This window comes from Cebus imitator, unplaced genomic scaffold (genome assembly GCF_001604975.1).
Source record: "Cebus imitator isolate Cc_AM_T3 unplaced genomic scaffold, Cebus_imitator-1.0 Scaffold81, whole genome shotgun sequence".
Lineage (NCBI taxonomy): Eukaryota > Metazoa > Chordata > Mammalia > Primates > Cebidae > Cebus > Cebus imitator.
Genome location: NW_016107396.1, coordinates 2,392,121 through 2,417,810, shown reverse-complemented (window position 1 = coordinate 2,417,810; position 25,690 = coordinate 2,392,121). Strand labels below are relative to the sequence as shown.

At 39.9% G+C, this 25,690-nt stretch overlaps 1 protein-coding gene across 4 annotated transcripts in view; it reads right to left on the bottom strand.

Annotated features, from left to right (window-relative positions):
- Window positions 1–25,690, bottom strand: part of SAMD3 (sterile alpha motif domain containing 3) — an 80,020-nt gene that overhangs the window by 31,402 nt on the left and 22,928 nt on the right. For 3 of the 4 annotated variants that reach the window (XM_017533276.2, XM_037740227.1, XM_017533274.2), the window contains 3 exons: window positions 18,609–18,794; window positions 18,285–18,369; window positions 10,328–10,495 (listed from right to left, as the gene is read on the bottom strand). In XM_017533276.2, coding sequence (XP_017388765.1) covers window positions 10,328–10,495; window positions 18,285–18,369; window positions 18,609–18,794 — 439 coding nt within the window. The remainder of the gene's footprint in view (window positions 1–10,327; window positions 10,496–18,284; window positions 18,370–18,608; window positions 18,795–25,690) is intronic. The other variant, XM_037740228.1, reaches the window with a different exon arrangement.

Sequence of the window (25,690 nt, the reverse complement as noted above, 5' to 3'; positions counted from 1 at the left end):
AACAAAGTCTTTCTGAAGAGCTACTGGTCAAATTAAGTACACGCAGGCCTTGAGCCCCGTCAGTTCCACTTCTGAATGTGCAACCCAAAGAAATGGCACACAGCTTCGTAACCAGCTATGTATAATGGTGTTCCCTGGAGTGCGATTTGTAGTGGGAACAGGACTTGAGGCAAGATCACTCTATAATGGTTAAAATCGATGGACTTGAAATATCCATGAATGAATCTTTAAAAGATTGTGAGTTTAAAAAGTGAGACCGAATGAGGTTAAGAATCCCCATCTATGTTAAATCAAATATACATGCACCCCAAATGACAGAACACATTCTGGAACGTTTACAAACAACAACAAAAAAATACATATGAAATGCTTTAGAATGGTTTCCTACAGTCAGAGGTAGGGAGAAAGGCAGACAGAAATGGGGACAGAAAGGAATAATAAAACCAGAGAAAGATTCAGTACAGGGCAACAGTGAGAATGCGCCATGAAGTGAGGAGTTTGATTCATACAACTTTAACATCTAAGGATTATGACAAAAAAAAATACTCCTGTATAAAGTACAATCCTGTCCATTGCCATGCAGTTCCACACAATTCCTCTAAGCTTTTACATCCAGCATTTTCATCATTTTAACAAGATACTGTCAGCAACTTACAAAATTACTGTTAAGTGTCCCGTTTTTAAGAATCTAATTATATCTCCATTTATAAGTACAAGATGAGGTAAAGTAAAAGACAATTAGGAAAAGAAAGCAGATTTATCAATTCATGGGGCTATACACTCTTTGCATCTAAAACTAGAAGTCAGATGTATAAAAAGTAAAGGCCCAGCTGCTGCACTGACTGCACAACTATACTTGTAGCCACATGAGGTCTTGAGGTTGGAAAGGCATTTTTAAACATTGCAAAATACCCGGCATTTTGGAAGATTGGTCTGGGAACATAATGTGGGATTCTGACAAGCAAATCTCTCTATGTAACATGATGATAAGTCTTTCTAGCAGTGGGACATGAGGAACTCAGGTATACTGACTCATAGGTGGTGCTCTGGCATTGCAGATGCTTCAAGTTTTGCAGCCAAAAAACACAGTTTAAGCAGAGCTAAAACGGGCGTAGGAGGATGCAGGGGGTGGAGTTAGGGGCAAAAGATCTGTGCCCTCTGCTCAGACCTGCACAAGTTCGGCAGCTGCTTGGTCTACCTGTGGGAGCCCATGTGACAGGAATAAGAAATCCAGCTCATTTCACTGAGACATCCTTCAATTCTTTGGTAAATCCCATCAGACCACCAAAGTGAAAAGAACAGAAACAAAATTAAGCAAAAGAAAATCTCTTCCCCTATTTATCCCTTCTCAAGATCTTCCTCCAGTTTAGCCAAACCCACTTTCTTGCCTCTGAGTGAATGGCCAGAATCCCGTGTCTTGCCTGCATCTACATTTGTCATCTCTGCAACATAGGTAATAATTTTTTTTTATATTATGAAAATATTGTGTCTAGTTAAGAAATTTTAAGAAGTGACAGTTACCCAAGTGTGTCTTAATCAATACATTTTTAGTGTTCAGAAGTCTTTTTTTCTCTTTTTTTGAGACAGGGTCTGGTTCTGTCACCCAGGCTAGAGTGCAGTGGTGCGTTCTCAGCTCAGTGCAGCCTCGACCTCCCCAGCGCAAGAGGTTCTCACACCTCAGGCCTCATGAGTAGCTGTGACTTACAGGCACAGGCCACTACATCTGGCTAATTTTGTTTAGTTTTTGTAGAGATGGGGTCTCACTTCGTTGCCCAGGCTGATTTCAATATATATGACACATGGACTCAAGTAATCCTCCTGCCTCAGTCTACCAAAGTGCTAAGATTACAGGCATGAGCCACTGTGCCTGACTCAGCAATCTTAAACATTAAAAAGGAGCTATCAGACGGAAGAAGTTCAAATCAGAGATTAAAAATAATGTAGGGAATCAGTTTGAAAAATCAAATTATATGAGATAAATTCAATGGATGGAACCCCCCCACATACACTTCTTAGGGTTTGTACATTTGCTTAATCCCCATGGAGGGTACAATATCCAGAAACACAGTGTTTCTGCAATATTCCACTCTAAATTGTTTCCCCATCCTTTAAGGCTTTTTGCTTTACAGAACATGAGAGCATAAACAGAGAGGCTACGGTCTTTAAAGAATCAGAAATTTGCACTATTTGTAAGGGAGAGAAAAGTAAATCCTTACCAGTTAGATTTTTTTGCCAGGAAAAATGTCTCTGCCGATGTCAATCATGACCACCCTATCATCTCTTTTTTTAGCCTTAGCTGGGAGGAAGGTCAAAACTAAATTCCATTGCCACTTAACTGCTAACCCTGATACATTCAATTCCCTGTTCCTTTCATAGCAAAGGCCCCTGGATTGACCATAGCAGGGTTCATCCAGGATTCAGGGATGTCTGAGGGGCTAGAAAGGAAAAACCACGAACAGCGTAGTTCCATGAAGAAGAGATGGAAAGTGTGATTGTACAAGCTGGTTCAAAGATGTGTCACAACAAGAGGGGAGCTTCCATTTAGCCTTGTGTCCAGGAGGGTGACCTCTGATCCCATGAACTGACCCTTGAGTTCTAAGGCTGGGGACAACGTCTAAGGACAACTGATTTTACCATTCATCAATTCCATTGGATTTTGGTGGGGCATACCTCATAGAAAAATAGGAAAAACTGATTTGAAAGGAACTCCACTTTTATTCTACTGAAAATCAAATGTTTGAGAAAAGCAACTTATGCATATTGTAATAATGTTAATTTACAAAGTGATTTAAAAAAAATTTTACTTTAAGTTCTGGAATACATGTGCAGATGTGCACATTTGTCATATAAATATACATGTGCTATGGTGGTTTGCTACACCTATAAACCCATCATCTAGGTTATAAGCCCTGCATGCATTAGGTTATTTGTCCTAATGCTTTCCCTCCCCTTGTCCACCACCCCCCAACAGGTCCCACTGTGCGATGTTCCCCTCCCTGTGTCTGTGTGTTCTCATTGTTCAACTCCCACTTATGAGTGAGAACATGTAGTGTGTTTGGTTTCCTGTTCCTGTGTTACTTTGCTGAGAATGATGGCTTCCAGCTTCATCCATGTCTCTGCATAGGACATGAACTCATTCTTTCTTATGGCTGCATAGTATTCCATGGTGTGTATGTGCCACACTTTTCTTATCCAGTCTATAATTGATGGGCATTTGGGTTGGTTCCAAGTCTTTGCTATTGTAAATAGTGCTGCAATAAGCATACATGTGTATGTGTCTTTGTAGTAGAATGATTTATAATTTGGGGGATAAATACCCAGTAATGGGATTGCTAGGTCAAAGGATATTTCTGGTTCTAGATCCTTGAGGAATTGCCACATTGTCTTCCACAATGATTGAATTAATTTACACTCCACTAAGAGTGTAAAATGTTCCTATTTCTCCACATCCTCTCCAGCATCTGTTGTTTCCTGACTTTTTAATAATCACCATTTTAACTGCCATGAGATGGTATCATATTCTGGTTTTGATTTGCATTTCTCTAATGACCGGTGATAATGAGCTTCTTTTCATATATTTGTTGGCCATATAAATGTCTTCTTTTGAGAAGTGTCTGTTCATATCCTTTACCCACTTTTTGATGGGGTTGTTTTTTTCTTGTAAATTTCTTTAAGTTCCTTATAGATTCTTGATATTAGACCTTTGTCAGATGAATAGCTTGCAAAAATTTTCTCCCATTCTGTAGGTTGCCTGTTCACCCTGACGATAGTTTATTTTGCTGTGCAGAAGCTCTTTAATTAGATCCCATTTGTCAATTTTGGCTTTTGTTGCAATTGCTTTTGGTGTTTTAGTCATGAATCTTGGCCCAGGCCTATATCCTGAATGGTATTGCCTAAGTTTTCTTCCAGGACTTTTAAGGTTTGGGGTTTTACATTTAAGTATTTAATCCATCTTGAGTTAATTTTTGTGTAAGGTGTAAGTAAAGGGTGCAGTTTCTGTTTTATGCACATGGCTAGCCAGTTTTTCCAGCACCATTTATTAAATAGGGAATCCTTTCCCTATTGCTTGTATTTGTCAAGTTTGTCAAAAGTCAGATGGCGTTAGATGTGTGGTGGTACTTCTGAGGTCTCTGTTCTGTTCCATTGGTCTACGTATCTGTTTTGGTACCAGTACCATGCTGTTTTGGTTACTGTAGCCTTGTAGTATAGTTGAAGTCAGGTAGTGTGATGCCTCCAGCTTTATTGTTTTTGCTTAGGATTATCTTGACTATATGGGCTGTTTTTTGGTTCCATATGAAATTGAAAGTAGTTTTTCTAATTCTGTGAAGAAAGTCACTAGTAGCTTGATGGGAATAGCATTTAATCTATGTATTACCTTGGGCAGTATGGCCATTTTCATGATATTGATTCTTCCTAATCATGAGCATGGAGTGTTTTTCCTTCTCTTTATGTCCTCTCTTATTTCCTTGATCAGTGGTTTCTAGCTCTCCTTGAAGAAGTCCTTCATGTCTCTTCTAAGTTGTCTTCCTAGGTATTTGATTCTCTGTGCTGCAATTGTGCATAGGAGTTCACTCAGGATTTGGCTCTCTATTATTGGTGTATAGGAATGCTTATGATTTTTGCACATTGATTTTGTATCCTGAGACTTTGCTGAAGTTGCTTATCAGATTAAGGAGTTTCAGGGCTGAGATGATGAGGTTTTCTCAATATGTCATCTGCAAACAGAGACAATTTGACTTCCTTTCTTCCTGTTTGAGTATTCTTTATTTCTTTCTCTTGCCTGACTGCCCTGGCCAGAACTTCCAATACTATGTTGAATAGGAGTCGTGAGAGAGGGCAACCTTGTCTTGTGCCAGTTTTCAGAGGGAATGCTTCCAGCTTTTGCCCATTCATTATGATGTTGATTATCGTTTGTCATAAATAGCTCTTATCATTTTAAGATATGTTCCATTAATATCTAGTTTATTGAGAGTTTTTAGCATGAAGGAATGTTGAATTTTATTGATGGCCTTTTCTGCATCTATTGAGATAATCATGTAATTTTTGTCATTGGTTCTGTTTAGGTGATGGATTACATGTACTGATTTGCATATTTTGAAGCAGCCTTACATCCAGGGATAAAGCTGACTTGATAGTGGTGGATAAACTTTTTGATGTGCTGCTGGCTTTTGTTTGCGAGTATTTTTTGGAATATTTTTGCATTGGCCTGAAATTTTCTTTTTTTTTGTTGTGTCTCTGCTAGGTTCTGGTGTCAGGATTATTCTGGTCTCACAAAATGAGTTAGGGAGAAGTCCCCCTTTTTCTATTTTTTGGAATAGTTTCAGAAGGAATGGTACCAGCTCCTCTTTGTAACTCTGGTAGGATTCTGCTGTGAATCTGTCTAGTCTTGGGCTTTTTTCAGTTGGTAGGCTATTAATTACTCCCTCAATTTTAGAACTTGTTAATGATCTATTCAGGGATTTGACTTCTTTCTGGTTTAGTCTTGGGAGGGTGTATGTGTCCAGGAATTTATCCATCTCTTCTAGATTTTCTAGTTTATTTGCATAGAGGGATTTATAGTATTCTCTGATGATAGCTTTTATTTCTGTGGGGTTAGTGGTGATCTCCCCTTTATCATTTTTATTGTGTCTATTTGACTCTTCTCTATTTTATTCTTTATTAGTCCAGCTAGTGGCCCATCTATATTGTTAGTCTTTTCAAAAAACCAGTTCCTCGATTCATTGATTTTTTGAAGGGTTTTTTGTGTCTCCATCGCCTTCAGTTCTGCTCTGATCTTAGTTATTTCTTGTCCTCTGCTAGCTTTTGAATTTGTTTGCACTTGCTTCTCCAGTTCTTTAACTTGTGATGGTAGGGTGTCAATTTTAGATCTTTCCAGCTTTCTGATGTGGGCATTTAGTGCTATAAATTTCCCTCTAGACATTGCTTTAGCTGTTTCCTAGAGCTTCTGGTACTTTGTCTCTTTGTTCTCATTGGTTTCAAAGAACTTCTTTATTTCTGCCTTAATTTTGTTATTTACTCAGTAGTCATTCCAGAGCAGGTTGTTCAATTTCCATGTAGTTGTGCAGTTTTGAGTGAGTTTCTTAATGCTAAGTTCTAATTTGATTGCACTGTGGCCTGAGAGACTGTTACGATTTCTGTTCTTTTGCATTTGCTGAGGGGTGCTTTACTTCCAAATGTGTGGTCAATTTTAGAATAAGTGCAATGTGTATTCTGTTAATGTGGGGTGGAGAGTTCTGTAGATGTGTATTAGGTCTGCTTGGTCCAGAGCTGAGTTCAAGTGCTAGATATCCTTGTGAATTTTCTGTCTCATTGATTGTCTAATATCAACAGTGGGGTGTTAAAGCCTCCCACTATTATTTTGTGAGAGTCTAAGTCTCTTTGTAGGTCTCAAAGAACTTGTTTTATGATTCTGGGTGCTCCTTTATTGGGTGCATCTATAGGCTAGTTAGCTCTTCTTGTTGCATTGATCCCTTTACCATTATATACTGCCCTTCTTTTTGTCTTTTTCAATCTTTGTTGGTTTAAAGTCTGTTTTATCAGAGACTAGGATTGCAACCCTTGCTTTATTTTATTTTATTTTATTTTTTTGCTTGGTAAATATCTTTCCATCTGTTTATTTTGAGCCTATGTGTGTCTTTGCACATGAGATGGGTCTCCTGAAAACAGCACACCAATTGGTCTTGACTCTTTATCCAATTTGCCAGTCTGTGTCTTTTAATTGGGGCATTTAGCCTGTTTACATTTAAGGTTAATATTGTTATGTGTGAATTTGATCCTGTCATCATGATGCTAGCTGGTTATTTTGTCCATTACTTGATGCAGTTTCTTCATAGTGTCAATGGCCTTTATATTTTCATGTGTTTCTGCAGTGACTGGTACCTGTTTTTCCTTTCCGTATTCAGTGCTTCTTTCAGGAACTCTGGTAAGGCAGGCCTGGTGGTGACAAAATCTCTCAGCATTTGCTTGTCTGTAAAGGATTTCACTTCTCCTCCACTTATGAAGCGTAGTTTGGCTGGATAAGAAATTTTAGGTTGAAAATTTTTTTCTTTAAGAATGTTGAATATTGACCCCAACTCTCTTCTGGCTTGCAGGGTTTCTGCAGAGAGATCTGCTGTTACTCTGATGGGCTTCCCTTTGTGGGTAACCTGACATTTCTCTCTGGCTACCCTTAACTTTTTTTTGTTTGTTTCAGCCTTCAAAAATCTGATGATTATGTGTCTTGCAGTTGTTCTTCTTAAGAAGTATCTTAGTGGTGTGTCCTGTGTTTCCTGAATTTGCATGCTGGCCTGTCTTGCTAGGTTGGGGAAGTTCTCCTGGATAATATCCTGAAGTATGTTTCCAACTTGGTTCCATTCTTTCTGTCACTTTCAGGTACACCAATCATATGTTTGGTCTTTTAACATAGTCCCATATTTCTTGGATCCCTTGTTCATTCATTTTCATTCTTTTTTCTCTAATCTTTTCTTCATGCCTTATTTCAGTAAGTTGATCTTCAATGTCTGATATCCTTTCTCCCACTTGATCAATGCTGCTACTGTTACTTGACATATGCTTGACAAAGTTCTTGTGCTGTGTTTTTCAGCTCCATCAGGTCATTTATGTTCATCTCTAAACTGGTTATTCTACTTAGCAGTTTCTGTAACATTTTACCAAGGTTCTTACCTTCCTCGCATTGGGTTAGAAATGCTTCTTTAGTTCAGAAGAGTTTGTTATTACCCACCTTCTGAAGCTTACTTTGTCAATTCATCAATCTCATTCTGTGTCCAGTTTTGTGTCCTTGCTGGAGAGGAGTTGCAATCATTTGGAGGAGAAGAGGCATTCTGGTTTTTGGAATTCTTGGCATTTTTGCACTGAATTTTCCTCATCTTCATGGATTTATCTACTTTTGATCTTTGAGGCTGATGACCTTTGGATGGGGTTTTTGTTGGGAGAGTCCTTTATGTTGACATTGATGCTGTTGTTTTCTGTTTGTTAGTTTTTCTTCTAACAGTCAGGACCCTCTGCTGCAGGTCTGCTGCAGTTTGCTGGAGGTTCACTCCAGACCCTGTTCGCCTGGGTATCACCAGCGGAGGCTGCAGAACAGCAAAGATTGCTGCCTGCTCTTTCCTCTGAAAGCTTCGTCCCAGAGGGGCCACTGCCAGAAGCCAGCCAGAGCTCTCCTGCATGAGATGTCTGTCCACCCCTGTTAGGAGGTTTCTCCCAGTTAGGAGGCATGGGGGTCAGGGACCCTCTTCAAGAGGCAGTTGTCCCTTAGCAGAGCTCGAGTGCTGTGCTGGGAGAATCTCTCTTGTCAGGATCAGCTGCTCTCTTCAGAGCTGGCAGACAGGAAGGATTAAATCCACTGAAGCTGTGCCCACAGCCACCCCTTCCCCCAGGTGCTCTGCCCATAGAGATGGATGTTTTGTCTGTAAGCCCCTGACTAGGGCTGTTACCTTTCCTTCAGCGATGCCCTGGTCAGTGAGGAGGAAATCCAGACAAGCAGTCTGGCCACAACCACTTTGCCTTGCCCAACCCAGACCTCCCAGACTCCTTGGCACTCTCAGGGGAAACTACCTACTAAAGCCTTATTAATGGCAGCTGACACTACCCCCACCAAGCTCGATCGACTTAGGTTGACTTCAGACTGCTATACTGGCAGTGAGAATTTCAAGCCAGTGGTTCTTAGCTGGCCGGACTCTGTGGGAGTGGGACCCACTGAGTGAGGCCACTTGGCTCCCTGGCTTCAGCCCCTTTCCAGAGGAGAGAATGGTTCTGTCTCGCTGGTGTTTCAAGCACCATTAAGGTGTGAAAAAATAGTCCTGCAGTTAGCTCAGTGTCTGCCCAAACAGTTGACCAGTTTTGTGCTTGAAACCCAGGGCCCTGGTGGTGTAGGCACATGAGGGAATTTCCTGATCTGCAGATTGCAAAAACTGTGGGAAAAGCACAGTAACCTGGCCATATAGCACAGTCACAGCTTCTCTTGATTCAGGGAGGGAGGTCCCCGGCTCCCTGCTTCTGCCCCACCCTGCTTCTGCTCACCGTCTGTGGGTTGGACCCACTGCCTAACCAGTCCCGATGACATGAACTGGGTACCTCAGTTGGAAATGCAGAAATCACCCTTCTCTGCATTGGTCTCACTGGGAGCTTTGGACCAGAGCTGTTCCTATTTGGCCATCTTGGCCTCTCCCACAAAATAACGTTTAAGAACATAAAAAATTTCAAAATATGATTCTATCTTATCATAATTTTAGTTTGTAGTTGGAATTTTGCAAAGTTTCTAAAAAGTTACACCACTAAATTCAGGGCACCTTTCATTTGCCTTGTCTTTTTGTCAAAGAACAGTTATAGAATTGTGTTATCTTAACTGACCTATCATTTTGAAAGCCTCATTGAAAATTAGAACAAGATATTTGAAGTACATACTTTCATCCAAGTTTTTCATTATGCATGATGCTGGGATGAGTGGTTTACAAAATAATCCTATCCTATGGATCTTATAACAAGCACTAATAAACCTGAGGTGACTCAATACTTTGCCTTTTTACTATCATATAAATATACCAGACGAAAAAGAAAATAGAATATTTACACCAAGTACATTCAGTAATATAAACATGTTTGTGGTGAAGAGTTAGGATTTACGTATTCACATTGGATTAAGATAGAAACAGAATTGGGAGGACAAGAGATAAAGAATTCAACCTACTTTGCTAACAGGGACGATTTTTGTTTCTGAGGATATTTCGGTGCTCTGAGGTAGAAAAGGAGCATGCACAGGATCTCAGACAAGTGGAATTCACATGACCTAACAGCTGGTGAGGGAAGAATCTCCAGGCCCTCCCAGGGCCCTCAGCCTGGAGTTCCTGACAGTGACTTCTGGGTTGGGGTGGAAAGGCTTCAGGACCCGCAGGGAGGGGAAGGCCAGGACGGAGTTTTGTATCCATGCATGTGGGTTATTTCTTCTCTGAAACCTGGAGACCGGAGGCTATCTGACCTACACAGCGTGAGTATTAAAAAACTTCCTGTAGCAATAAGAGCATCAAGAACATAAGATGCATTTTAGGATGAGAGCAAAAAAAACTTATTTGAGGACTCTGAACTTGTTTTTCCAAGTTTTTGAAGGTAATTGAACACGAGATGTTCAGTAATTGCTTTTGGAATTATTTTCTTGGAAATACCATGCTCAGTGTTAGCCATGCAAAAAAAACTGTCTTGGTTCTTGACTATACTTCAAATTTTAAACAGGTATCTCATTTTGTTTTAATTATTTTAAATACTATTATTTATTAGCCCTTAATCAATATATCAATCAATCAAGTCATCAGAATATTTAAGAATTCAATCTTACTTTGATCTGGACAAGTTTAATTCCATCAAATCTTATATCAGCAACAGATTTCCTTGTCTGGCCTCTTCGGTGTCCAAATTTACACTTATTTCTAATCACTTGTTCATCATCTTCTATGGGTCTTCGAACATATTTAAAACGATCTTTGAGGGCTCGTTTCCATAAAAACTGTGTAAAAATAACAAAACAGGTCAGTTAGCCTCCAAGGAGATTGAGATAATCCTATATAAACAATAAAATATTTATTTACCTATCATCTTTGGGCTTAAAATTTTCTTCACATCATAGTCATAGAAATAATATATCCTTTTTTTTTAATTCTTACAGCAGTCTTGTGACACTGCTTTTATTTATTTATTTATTTATTTATTGCATTTTAGGTTTTGGGGTACATGTGAAGAACATGCAATATTGTTGCATAGGTACACACATAGCAGTGTGATTTGCTGCCTTCCTCCCCTTCACCTATAACTGGCATTTCTCCCAATGCTGTCTCTCCCCACCTCCCCACTCCCCTGTCCCTCCCCCATTTTCTCCCAACAGACCCCAGTGTGTAGTGCTCCCCTTCCTGTGTCCATGTGTTCTCATTGTTCAACACCCGCCTATGAGTGAGAACATGTGGTGTTTGATTTTCTGCTCTCGTGTCAGTTTGCTGAGAATGATGGTTTCCAGGTTCATCCATGTCCCTACAAAGGACACGAACTCATCATTTTTGATGGCTGCATAATATTCCATGGTGTATATGTGGCACATTTTCCCTGTCCAGTCTATCATCGATGGGCATTTGGGTTGGTTCCAGGTCTTTGCTATTGTAAACAGTGCTGCAATGAACATTCATGTGCATGTGTCCTTATAGTAGAATGATTGTGACACTGCTATAGAAATTATAAACTCTAAGTTATAGGTAAGAAGACAAAGTCACAGAAATAGAAATCTTTACCCAATACCATATGGTTATTGAATAAATATATTGGTTCTTGAACTTAGACTTTCCAATTCCTAAAACTGATACTTTCCACTATATTCTACTGAATCCACAACCAATTCCATTTCTCTAGTGGGTTCTAGAAAAGACCTGATACTGGCATACAGATTGATGCATTTTATTTAAAAATAATTTTCTGTCATCTTTTGAAATTCGTTTTGGTGAGTACTATTGGCATTCACTCCCTAAGTCTATGGTGCCTCTACTGTTTCAAACACAAAGACCAAGTCCCAGGTGTGGGAGGGAGAAGGGTACAGGTGGACCTCACTTTCAGTCTAGCAGAGGGATGAATAATTTCAATATAGAGTGAAAAGTACTATAATAGGGGAAGAGACATCATTCATTTACATTGTGTTAGGAGATCATAAAAACCTTCCTGTAGGAAGTGAATGTAAACTGAGGCCTAGCTCTTAGGGCCGGGTAACTACATGAAGGGATGGAGATACGGCATTGGGGAATGCCAGTTGGGTAGATGTGCAAGTTCCAGGACGATGAAGCTGCACGTGCAATGGAATAGAGGGAGAGCTGGCACCCTCTAGAGAATTACCAAGAGTTGTGCGTGGCTGGAGCACAGAGCTCAAGATGAGGGAATGACGGAGGGTGCGGTAAAAAAATGTGGGAAAGAGGAGGCGGCCCAGTCACCAAGAACTATGGTCACCCCATTAAGGAGCCTCAGTGTAATCCTGAACCAGATCTTAAATCTGTCTCCGTGAAAAGGCCGTATTAAAATCTCATAGGAAATTTGCCCTTGGTCTTTCCTCTAAAGCAATGGTTCTAAAACCTGAGCTGAATCAATTCCTGGAGGATCCGTTAGAGCAGTTTGCTGAGCCCTACTCTCAGAGTCTCTGATTTTGAGGTCAGGGGTAGGCTGAGAATGTGCATTTCTTGCAAGTTCCCATGCAATGCTGCTGCTTGCTACTGCTCCAGACTCCACGGATCCTGGTTCAGGAGATTGGAATGGAGCCCAGATGTCTGTATTTTTTAAAGCTCTGGAGAGAATTTGTCGGAATAGCCAGGTGAGGAAGTCTTCCTAGGCCATGTTGAGGTGGGAGAGTGAATGGTCAGATTTGAGCTCTGGAAGGATCTGTTTGGCATGTGGAGATTTTGTGAGACCAGAGACATGGACAACACCTAAGCAGCAGCCCTGGATTTCTTCCTCAGTATGCCAACATCTCTTCCACTGCCGGGCCTTCAGTTTGGGCCTGGAAAGCTTTACCCCTCACTTTCCCCACCAAGCTGGTATCTAGTTAACTCTTGTTTTGCCTTCAGGTCTCAGCTCAGCCTGTGCTTCATGGAAGCCTCCTCTGGCCTCTGTAACAGCTTGGTTTTGGGTCTCCCCTTTCTTCATTGGCACTTATCAAAGTGGTAATCTTACCTCATCGATGCGAAACTTTGCTTCTATTTCCTTTTCTTTTCCTTTCTCTCCTCCCTCCCTCCTTCATCCCTCTCTCCCTTCCTCCTTTTTTCCTTCCTTCCTTTTTCCTTCATTTCTTCCTTCTTTCCTTCCTTTCCTTCTTGCCTCTATGCTATAAGCACATAAACAAAGGCTCATGCCTGCTTTGCCCACCAAGCCCAGCACAGTGCTTCATGCATGCTGGAAACAATAAATGTTTGATGCCTTGTGTCAATCCTCTATGAAGCAGGAGATGCAGGTGTCAACATGACAGACCAGAAGCAAGATTCCGAGTCCTGGCAGTGCTTAGTTGGTAGCTAACTCACTGTGTGAGTGGCGGCCCCACCCTTCTTGAAGTGGGTACCTTCGAGCTGCTTCTGCTGCCCATCTACCCTGCAGTGCCGTTTGCTTGAATAGATCCCCACAGTGAGTTCAGGGAAGGAAAAAAAAAAAAAACCCTTGCAGGCATATGAACCTGTGTTTCCCTCTGAGCCCTGGTCATAAAACAGAGTGGTAAGTCACCGAGTGGCTTTGGCCATGTTTTCTAAGCTCTGTTTCCTCATGGGCCAGTGGGAATGCCACCAAAATAACAGCCAAATGCTTGGCACTTAGATTTTGCCATTCTTGGTTACATGGTTTATAAGTTCCAATAAGAGTAATCCCTGAAAGTACCATGGCCTAAGTTGGGAAGACCCCAGGTCCAAGTACTCGCCTGAATACATATTAGCCAAGTAACCCCTCTTAGTTTTAGTTTCTTCAACTATAAAATGGAACAATAAGATCTGTCCTATCAACTGCACTGGCTTTTTGGGAGACTTTACAGTGAGTAGCTACTCATGGAAGATATTTGCCAACTAAAGTGTTGCTTGTAAAGTCCTTCGACAGCCCTAGTGAGAAAGGTATGGTTGAGGGTTGGAGGATGGCTTCAGCACTGATCAAGCTCCTGGGTACGCATGAGTCAGAGACGCCTTATCACCTCCCACGGGCTTGTGAGGGTGGACTTCGCCATTGCTGTTTAACAACAGAACTGAAAAAAAGAATGGCTTGTATTTTTTTAGGCATGAAATATGAACAAGTGCAAGTACACTTTGTGTTCTGCATGTTTCCTACAGCTCTGAAGGGTTTCTAAACGTGCTGAACCTGGTGGGAGGTATTATAGTGATCAATGGCTAGGACATTTTTAAATTGCCAATTTCTTCTTCCTACCCTCTCCTGTCTTTCCTTATTAACTGTTTGATAGGAGCAGAAAAAGGACAAATCAAATACAATCTTCTGCATAAATATTCCATCAGTGAGTATTTACTGAAAATCTGCTATACATCTGGCAGCGTGAGTTACATACACAGATACCTTAGGTAGGCAGACTCAGTGGGAAATATTTGTGTTATAGAATACTCATCCCTCTCCTTTGTATGTTTCCAGCTAGAAAGAGTGTAGAAAGATCTACATGAATACAGCTCTCCGCCAACCACTCAAATAAAAAATGGCCCTGAAATTGCAGACCTCCTTTTGTGACGTATGAAGTTCACAGCATCACCAGCAGATCTCTGCACATTCAAATGCAGAATGTGGACTGTCTTACATGGCAACTGGACTAGACTTGTCCAAAAAGCAAATATCTGAAAAAATTTAAAAGGGTATGGAGAGACTGTCTAGACAAAAAGAAATTAAAGAGGCATACTAACCAATGCAATGCGTAACTCAGATATTATAGCAAAAAACTATTTTAAAACAGCTATGAAAAAACTGAAGAAATGTGAATATGGATTGTATACGATATTATGCAATTATTGCTAATTTTCTTGGGTATAAAAATGGTATTGTGGTTACATAAGAGATTGTCCTTATTTTTATTTTATTTTATTTTATTTTATTTTTGAGACAGGGTTTTGCTCTGTCACCCAGGCTGGAGTGCTGGAGTGCAATCGTAAGTCACTGCTGCCTTGACCTCCTGGGCGCTAGTGACCCCCTGACCACCACCTCCACTTCCCAAGTAGTGGGACTACAGGCTCCTGCCACCATACCTGGCTAATTTTTGTATTTTTTTTTGTAGAGATGGATTTTACCATGTTACCCAGGTTGGTCTTGAACTCCTAGGCTCAAATGATGCGTCCACCTTGGCCTCCCAAAGTACTGAGTTTACAGGCATAGCTGTTCCTATAAGATATATGCTATGGTATTTAGGGATGACACCTGCAGCTTTCTTTTAAATGCTCAGCCAAAACAAACAAAAATACGACAGAAAAAAAATAAATGGGGTAAAATGTTAACCCCTAATCTAGGTCAGTAATTCTCAGCGAGCAAACTGATGTTGCTCCTCCCCCTCCCTTGTTTGGTTTTGTTGTTGTTGTTTTGTTTTGTTTTAAGAGAAAATTTGCTTTATTCTGTAGTGTGCTTGCTACACTGACGTTTGGGGACATGTGTGGTTGTTACAACTGGGTGGACAGAGTGCTACTCACACCTAGTGGGTGCCAGGAATGCTACTTCAATGCACTGGACAGCCCCCAGCACAAAGAATTATCCAGCCCCAAAGGTAAACAGTGCAGAGGCTGAGAAACGCCATGTTGCTAAGAGTATATGAGTATCAATGTAGCATTCCTTCAACTTTTGTTCAGATTTGAAATTCTTCTTTTCCTTCTTTCTTTCTTTCTTTTTTTTTTTTTTTTTTTTTNTCTGTGTGCCATTAATGGGATTATATATTATCTTGTTTTAAAATTTTTATTTGTTTATTTATTTTAAATTGTTTTTTGAGACACAGTTCTGCTCTTGTTGCCCAGGTTGGAGTGCAGAGTGCAATGGCGTGATCTCAGCTCACTGCAACCTCCGCCTCCCGGGTCAAGCGATTCTCCTGCCTGAGCCTCCTGAGTAGCTGGGATTACAGGCGCCTGCCACCAGGCCTGACTCATTGTTGTATTTTTACAATAAAAAAATATATTTCACCTTGTTGGCTGGCCTGGTCACAAACTCCTGGCCTCAGGTGATCCACCTACCTTGGCCTCCCAGAGTGCTGGGATTACAGGTGTGAGCCAACATGCCCAGCACAAAATTTTTCAAATAAAGAGTTAAAAATAAAATTGACCCTAAAAATAACCATGTTTGTGCACTCTCTCTCTTTCTCCACCCCCTGCCTCCCATTAAATGTTCTCTCAAATTTTGTACATTTTCCACTGTAACATTAGTAACACAACCTCACACACACCTGGAGGGAGAATTTGGGTAAACATACATCCAGGCACCACGGTTTCTCATTCTACTCTATGAGTGCAAATCTGAGCCCTAATCTGCTAAGCAATTTTGCACACATCTCTGTATCAGTTAACGGTCTTTGGTGAATGTCACTGGGAACAGATGTGGATGAAATGCGCACAAGAGCAAAGAAAGAATTATTTGCTACTTTGTATGTGTCTCACTTTGATAACCATGAAACTAAAGGTCAAAAGGTAATTGGATCAATATGGACTTGCTTAAGTATATGCAAAGATTCTCTAGAAGGACTCTGATAACATTGGTTACTTCTGGAGAGGTAAATTATGTGGCGGGAGGAGCAAGGATGGGTAGGAAACTTTTCTGTTTATACCCTTTCGTAGCTTTTAAATTTTGAGCTATGTAAATATGTAATTTATTCAAATGGTAAATGTAAATTTAAAAACACACAAGCTCTATACACAGTAACAATGATTAGATATTAACTTGGTAGATGTATCCTGAGCGTAGAAGAAATTCTGAGAACCAGTTTTGTCAGCCATACTGACATGATTGTCAATGTTGGGACCCCAGTTTGTTCAGCATTGTTGTTGTTGCTTTGTTTTTGTTTTTGTTTTGTTTTGTTTTTGGACGAAATCTGATTTCTTCTGTAGTGCGCTTTATATGCAGTGGCATATTTGGGAAAGGCTGTCATCCTAGAAGCAAGAATGCCTGAATTCTAATCTTGGCTTCAATAATTACTATTTTTCCAGACATGGTATACAACATCTTTCCTTAGTCTGAGTGGTGAAAAGAACGCTTAATGACCTCTCTCACTGAGAAAATTCTATGATTCTCTCCATATATAATGAAACTTTTCTTGAAAATACAAAAAAAAAAGAAGAAAGAATGGAAGGAAGGAAGCAAGGGCAGGAGGTGTAAATATAAAGAGGGAAGGAAGGGAGGGAGGGAGGGAGGAAGGGAGGGAGGAAACAGCCTTTAAACGTCTTTATATTCATAGATATTGGCATTTATCTTTTGTTGTTCTTCGAACTAATTGCTGAATTCCATGTCCTTAAGAAAGCATAGCAAAAAATATCTTTGCACAGACATCTGAGACAGTGAAGTACAAAAAGACATCTATCTTATTTAGATATGATTACCAATGTGCATGTACATGGCATATGGAGACAAAGGGAATAATAGACAGTCTATCTTTATATAACCATAGCTGCAGTTCCCTGTAATTCTTCCTTATCTCATATAGTTACGGTGCCATAAACACTCAATTTTTTATTACCATCTTAACTATTTTTAAGTACAGTTAAATAGTGTAAATTATATTCACACTGTTGTGCAATGAAGACACTGGTCTTTGAAACCCACAAGATAGGCAGGTTCATCAAACAGCAAACTTTGTGTCAAAACGTCAACAGCAGTGGATCTCATCTCTGGTTGTACACTAGAATAATTTTGGCAAATTAAAACAAAAATTAATGACAAGGTCCTATCTTCAAATTAATTCAGTTAGAATCTCTAGGAATCCTAATGTGCAACCAGAGCTTAGAACTGCTGCCCCAGAGAATTGCTTGAATCTGGCAGGCGGAGACTGCAGTGAGCTGAGATCACACAACTGCACTCCAGCCTCAGTGATCAAGTGAGACTCTGGCTCAAAAAAAGAACTGCTGCCCCAGAGCATCCTTTGTCAGGACAGCAGAGATGTGACAGGGCCAGGTAAGGCTGGAGGCCCAGACCTCAAAGCCAGACAACAGCTCCACTGGGTCTGAGAAGGCAAGAAACACCCGATGACGGCTCTGAAGCAGGCGCAGCCACATCCTTCCCTTTCTATGTGTCGCATCTCCTAAAGACCCTTCCTAGCCCTTAAAACCTTTAAGACTCTTAAAGTGAACAGCTCAGTTAATCTTAGCAAACTTGTATGCTTGTGCAACCATATTTACTATCCATTTTGGCCACCTTCAGCCCTGGGCAACTCCTAATCAGCTCTGTTACACTGAGTTTCTAAACAGTTTTGAGAGGACAGCAATAAGATGACAGAGAGACAAAGAAGACAAAGGAACACAGGGCAGAGAGAGAAGGAATGAAGTTATGAATGAGAAGACAAGGAGACAAAGGCAGATAGAGTGACAGCCAGAGTGAGAGAGCGCAAAGTCACGAAAGAAGCAGGAATTAACAGAAAGTGAAAGAAAGAAACAAAATCAGAGAGAGACCAAAGAGAGAAAGAGTCAGAAAAACAGAAACAAACAGACCTAGATACACAGAATGAGAGAGAGAGACACCAAGAAAAAGATGAGTGAAGCATAAAATTACTGGGCAATACAAGGCTATTATTTTAAGATGTTCTGAAGTTAACAAGATGGTGCCATGCGGTCACTTACAAAGCCACAGCCGTCCTCATCCAGGAAAGGGTGGGCCTGCAGCAGGGCATTCACTACGTCATTGTACTGCTGGGTGCTGGGGTACCTGTTCACCAAACAAGGAGGATATGTTTCACTTCAAGTAGCCCACGTTCCTTGCTTTAAGATGAGTCTAAATTACACTCACTTTTCTTCATGTTTTTCTCTTTAACAAAAGAGATTTAAATATTGGGCAATGTGGAACCTGTTACCACAATCTGAAGAGAATTGATTCCACATGAATTCTACTCTTTTCTGAAACAGACCCTTTTCCCAAAGCAGCAAGCCCGTCCTGTTACCACTCACAGTGAGCCTTCCAGGTACTTGGTCATGTCAGCCTGGAGAAACTCAATGATCCTTATCCTCATGCTGTGATCTGGGCACTTCTGCTCTGCTAACATGCATTTGACATCATAGGGAAACTCTGGTAAAACATAGGACTTCGTCCATTGTAATGCTTTACTTCTTGCTAGAAGGTGTTTCACATTTCTTCTGTGAAATAAAAACACACAAAGAATGAAATTCTATTCCAAATACATGCAATTTATTAATTTGCTACATACTGAGAACTTCTGATATAAACAACTTTCTTGAGACCCAAATATATGAAAGTCATCATGTGATCTTCCATCCATTCATCCATCCACAGATGTTTGAAGGTTCATTAAGTGTCTCTGTCCATTCACACAACACATAAATAGTTATTTTTTAGAAAAAGTCACAATAACATAGACTTTAGAATAAACCCTGAAGTTGAAATGCATACTAATTCATTTTTCTTAAAGAGAAAATGTAATGCATAGCTCAAAACTGGACAAGATCCTTAACAAAAAGGAAATACATAGCAATTTGGCAAAGCAAATGAAGCATACCATAAAGTCTTGGCAACTATTAAGAAAATCCTTCTAATTAATTTATTCTGCTGCTGTTTATAATGAAATACAAGATCCATCTAATTTAGTTAGTCTTTGCCTATTCTGATAAGGTGAACTTAGTTTCTAAATTAAATATAAGTATCAGATATTCAAATTCCATCCAGATGAAATTTCTACAAAGGGCTACAGAAAACTATAACTACAGGAGGCAGATCAGGAGTTGCCTGGGCTGAAGGTGGACAAAATGGATAGTGATTATTGTTGCACAAACATATAAAGCTGCTAAAATTAATTGAGCTATTCACTTTATTTTATTTTTATATTTTTCTATTTATTTATTGAGACAGAGTCTCGCTCTGTCACCAGGCTGGAGTGCAGTGGTGTGATCTCAGCTCACTGCAACCTCTGCCTCCCGCGTTCAAGCGATTCCCCTGCCTCAACCTCTCGAGTACCTGGGACTACAGGCATGTGCCACCATGCCCAGCTATTTTCATTTGTTTTATTTTTTTTTGTGGAGATAGGGTCTCACTATGTTGCCCAGTTTCATCTTGAACTCGTGAGCTCAAGCGATCCTCTTGCCATGGCTTCCCAAAATGTCATGATTAGAAGCATGAGCCAACACAGCCAGCCTCTTGTTCACTTTAAATAAGTGAATTTTATGCTTGTAAATGAAACATCAATAAGGCTGTTTATAAAATTATCAGAACAACATTCAGAGCTTAAAGTTAATGACTGACCACTGAGTGTGTAAAATGAAGACTCTATAGTATCAATAAAATGTCCAAGCAACAATTAATCAAAGGCACTAGGTAGCTCTTACCCCATTTACAAATAAGGTTGATTGGGGTAGAAGTAAAAAAACAGAGGCAAGCCAGTAGAAGACAACAGGAAGATTTCCTAAATTAGCCTAAGTAGGTTAATTCTCTGATAACCCTGGAACTCTTAGTGGCCCAAGCAAAATTCAGATGAATTTTGAAAGGCCAGGCTTCTTTCAGCATTTTAGTTCATCCTTTATAAGAATACACGAACTATAATGGGATATGGAGAATCAAGCACGTAGGGGAAAGCACTCTCACATCTCTTTTTATGATAAGCTCCCTTTCCTTTTTCCCCCTATTATATCAGTGGTGAAATTATGTCCTGGTTAAAATAAGCACACCAATAATTTAATACTTAATACCGCAACAGGAAATTTCCAGATGTAAGTCTCTGCTGTAGCCCAATCTATTTTCCAGTATATTTCTCTTTCATTTTGTTCATACATTCAACCACTATTCACTGGGGGTCTACTGAATGCCAATTACTCTTTCACAATCCTCACTCTCTCCAATATGCTATTACTTTGTTTCTTTCTCCCATGGCCAAATTATCTCTCCTGTATCTACTGAGACCAAGGAGTATAAAGTAATGGGCAGTTTTGCCGGCTGTCTTTTGTGCCTTCCTAGGATTTTTCAAAAGTGATGTAACTTGGCAGGTGTTAGGCTGGTTTCAGTAATCTTAGCATCAATCTCCTTTCCTCCAGTGATTTTCAAGTAGCTAAATTAGCTGCCTGCCGGGTCCAGGTTTTTGAAGTGATTATGTTACTTAGTACCACCTCAACAGATAAGTTCAAATTCCAGTGTTACAAAATAAAGCTCGTTACACTGTCTTTTTATTCCACATACTTTCCCCTGTATATGTTTCCAGTGTCAGGGCGAATAATATAACGTATGATATCATTTCTATCAAATATCCAGAACGTAGCTAGACACATACAAGATCCAAGAAGACAGATACTCCGTCTTGCTCTAAATAGGGGTATTAGGCAAGATGAGAAGCATCAACTTTTCATTTTCTTTACATTAAAACAATTTAAGAAGATATTCTGGAATTGAATAGAAACCAACCCATGCCACCTAACACCAATCAAAATGAGTATTATACAAGAAAAGTGACTCATCAGAAATTGAAAATACATTCTAATGTAGAAGCAGATAAGTGCAAGCATAATCATTTCTCATCTGTAAAATTATATTTGCACTGGATTTAAAAAAGCCTATGTAGAGGCTAAGATTATTTATAATATTTTTATTAAGCTAGAGTTGAGCAGAACACCAAAATAAGTCAGCCAAAAGTAAGGGTAGGGAGCAGACACCAGTCCAACCCAAAGGATGGTTATACTACTGTTCCCACCTCAGAGCCAGGCTCTTTGACAAAATCAGCACCACAAGACAACAGATCTCTAATCCAAGGCATCTCAATCCAGGGTGCACAGTAAAATCAACTGGGAAGCTTTTAAAACATGTTAATACCTACAATTGGTCCCTGCCTAACCGAATCAGAGTTTACTGCTTACTAAACTCTCAGCTGAAATGTAGAACTTATATTTGTAATAAAAAAAAAAAAACTTAAAGACAACACATTTGATAATTGGCCATATCATTATTGTATTAGGGGCTTAATTTAAAAAATGATTAGATGGGGTTTTCATGAAAAAGCTCATTGACTCTCCAACATTTTCTAACTTTAGCAAGAGTGAAAAAAACATCCAATTGTTCCCCTGCTCCCAAAGAGCAGATGGTAACTCTGATGAGGGTCACATAGGGTAGGAAAGATGGCTCTGTTAAGAACAAGCTCAGGTGAGCACCAGTACTCTAAGGAAAAATCTGAATGCACACAAGAACAGAAGTTGGTAGGGAGCAGAAGAAACACAGATGTTGCATGAGGGTGGGACTGTTGGTTTAATCTCCAGTGTATATAACATTGCTTAGCAGAGTTGATAGCACAATGACTTTTTTGTCAAAAGAATAAACCAGGCATCTGAAAGAAGTAGCTATCTAAGCAGGGCTGAATTCAATTTGGTCTGGGCAAAGATGTGGACACTTCAGTGGTCCATGATTGCATTCGTTACCCTGTAGATTTGCCTCCCCATTTATGCTCCAGGCATGTCTTTCAAATTACCTTCATCCTGCTTTTCCTTAACCTCTCTTACCTGAATCTCTTCCCAGCCACCTCATGGAGACTGCTTCCTCAAAAGTCAGTAATGATTTCCTAATTGACAAATTAAGGGCCTTTACCACAGCCTTTTTCAAGACCTCTGTAATTGCATTTAGTGCTATTGGCCACTTCCTCACACTCCTCTTTTCTCCCTTATCTTCCTTGACACTGCTTCATTTTTCTGCCTCCCTTCCTATCTCTCCGACAGCTTATTTGCTGATTTGTACCTCCTTTACTTTCCATGAGAATTTGCACACAGCTTGGCTCCTGCCCTTTAATCCTCTGTATTGATCTCTACTTTCTTCCTCGAAGAACTCACACAGCCCCATGGCCTAATCTCTGAGCTCCCTGTTGATGGATGGTAAATCTATCATCAATAATCTCTTCTCCATGCTCCATCTTAGATCTCCAACAACAACTTGTTCATTGTTTATCTCATACTCAAATCCAAAATAATTCATAATCTTTAAAAAAAACAAAAAACAGGCCAGGCACAGTGGCTCACACCTGTAATCCCAGCATTTTGGGAGGCCAAGGTGTGTGGATCACGAGGTCAGGAGTTCAAGACCAGCCTGGCCAAGTTGGTGAAACCCTGTCTCTATTAAAAATACAAAAGAATTTGCTGGGTGTAGTGGTATGTGCCTAGCTACTCAGGAAGCTGAGGCAGAGAATTTCTTGAAGCCGGGAGGCAGAGGTTGCAGTGAGCTGAGATTGTGCCACTGTAATCCAGCCTGGGTGACAGAGTGAGACTCTGTCTCAAAAAGCAAAAAAAAAAAAGAGAAAACAAAACAAAACAAAAACCTAGGTTCTCATTTTCTAGGAACTGAATTGTTTTCCTTTCAAATTCTATGTGTTGAAACCCTATGTATTTGGGCTTCGACGTGACTGGATTTGGAGATAGACCTTTATGGAAGTAATTTAGTTAAATGAAGTCATAAGGGTGGGCCCTGAGATGACAGGATTAGTATTCTTAAAAGACCTGTATGCCATGTGAGGTCAGAGAGAAAATGTAGCCATCTGCAAGTGAAAAAGAGGGTCCTCACCAGAAACGGAAGAGGTCAGTGCCCTGATCTCAAGCTTACAGCCTCCAGAACCACCAAAAAATAAATTTCTATGTTTAGGCCACCAAATCTATGGTATTTGTTATGGCAGCCCAGGTGGACTGACGCAGCATTCCAATTTCCTTATTTCTTTTGCTGTACCTGTTTCCTTAGCAACTCAGGCTTAACATCGTGACATCTCTTTTACCTTTATTTTTCACTCCTAAGTGTCATGAAATTTTCCCCACATTTTATTTTTGCTTATTTCCATGGTTCCTACTACTCCACTAATCCAAGTATTCATCATTCACATGTGGACTGTTTCAACAGTCTCCTAGCAGAGTTCTGCTGGAATGGCCTAATGCGCTCCCACTGGATCAGCTATCTCAGAAACATTAACCATAAACATTAAACACATTTAAAAAAAATTAACTGAAAACACTGAAAGGCGAAAAACAGAATGCAGGTTTTGAAAAGAAGCCTACACTTAGAAGAAGAGGAAGACACTGGGCCTTCAATGAGGTTCCCTTTCCATGGCTTTTAGCCTGAACGCAGGCCTCACGCTGTGCTGCCAAAACTCTAATAGAAAAACCTGTAGTTACTTCTGGACTCAAAGACTTGGGGGCAAGTCTTTTGGGCAACCACATATGTGGAAAAGGAGAGTAAAACCCCAGAAAAGAATGAGCTAATGAGGGAAAACTCCACAATCTATGTATAAAGTGTTCAAATCTCTAGATGATCCTGCACTACACATGTGCATAGCTGGACTAAAGATAAAAGAACTAAGCAGATTTTAACTGACTCCCGGGAGACTGAGTTTTCCATGTGAGTCCAATCAGTTTTGCAGTTTCCTAGAACAAACTGTCAACACTTTTTGGGTGAACGCAACAGATTCAAGAGATTCCACACTGTAACATTCACATATAATCTAAAATTTTGTAACATTAAAAAAAAAATTTAATCCATCCTCAAGAGTAAAGAAAATCACTAGAATGTGATGCTAAGATGACACAGATGTTGGCAAGGATTTTAAAGCAGCTATTCTAACAATACTCAGTGAATTAAAGGAATATATGCCAGAATGACTGAAATGATAGGAAAATTTAGCAGAGAAATAGAAACTGTTAAAAAGAAACAAACAGAAATTTAGAAAAAAAAATACAAAATTTGAAATTAAAAACTGTACTAGATAGGATTCATAGCCAAATGGGGATTTAGAGGAACTAGTCATTGAATTTAAAGACAGATCAACAAAAATGATTCGATGCAAAAAAACATGGGGAAAAGAGATTTAAAAAATTAAGTAGCTCATGTTTTCTAATTTTAGGTTCTCACAATTTATCCCCCTCTACAGCCATAAACCCTTCTCCTCTGTGATCCATCATCCAATATTACATGAACACTGCTTTAACTGTGTCAGTCAGTAGAGGGGCCAGGTAGAGCTGGCCAATGGCTGCCAGGGCTACTTTTGGAACCAAGACATAGTCTAAGATCCCAGCAAAACAGGCCCATCTTGCTTGACATCATAGTCATACCCAAGGAAAGGAAGCAACTTAAGTTCTGAGACTGTGATTCCTGGTCTGATTGTGTGACCATGGCAAGTTATGCCAACTCAGAGCTGGTTATTGCAAGGCCTGTACAGTTAAGAAATCTGTCAACAGTGTATAGTGCTATGCAACAATTTTGCATGTTCTTCACATGTACCCCAAAACCTAAAATGCAATTAAAAAAAAAAAAAGAAATCTGTCAACAACGGTATTCAGAAATTCAGAAATAGTATTGTTCAGAACAATAATGGTATTCTCATAACTTGCCAGCCTCTCAGATTCCTACAGAGAGGCTCTTTCTAGGCCTAGGTAGCCCTGTGATGATGGTAAAATGGATGCCCAGAAGGGTTACTTGTAGATAACCATCTCCAGAATGAAAACAGACAATAAGTACAAACTCCATACATTGCTGGGAAAGAAGCACATCTCATGGATATCTGGCTATTGCTGGCCACCTGCATTTGCCCTGATCACATAGTAAATTTTGCCCTTATTTGAAGAATACTTGAAATATGACTTAAACTGATGCCTTTGGAAGAAGTAATGACCACCCACTGGTTGTCTTTACTCCTGTGACTGAAGTCTATAGAGACAGCTAGGCCATCTCTGGGTTCATGCAATCTGATATCTGTATGAGCTATTTGAAACCCAAATATTGAAGAATCCAGCATTTCCAGAAACTATTCCTCAATCTGTTAATGAATTTCAAACACTGTTTCTGGTACTGAAATATCACTGGAAACCAACGTGGAACTGTAACTTCAAATTTAAAAGACCCATAGTTTAAAGACCAAGTAAATATATAGAAGACCTGCAAGTTCACATTCAGTACTTGACTATACTTGATATATGCCTTTTGCATGATTTCACATTTTCCAATTGTCATAGGCATGATAAACTTCCTGTTTGCAGACAACATAACCCATATATTGAGTGACATGTATGATTCA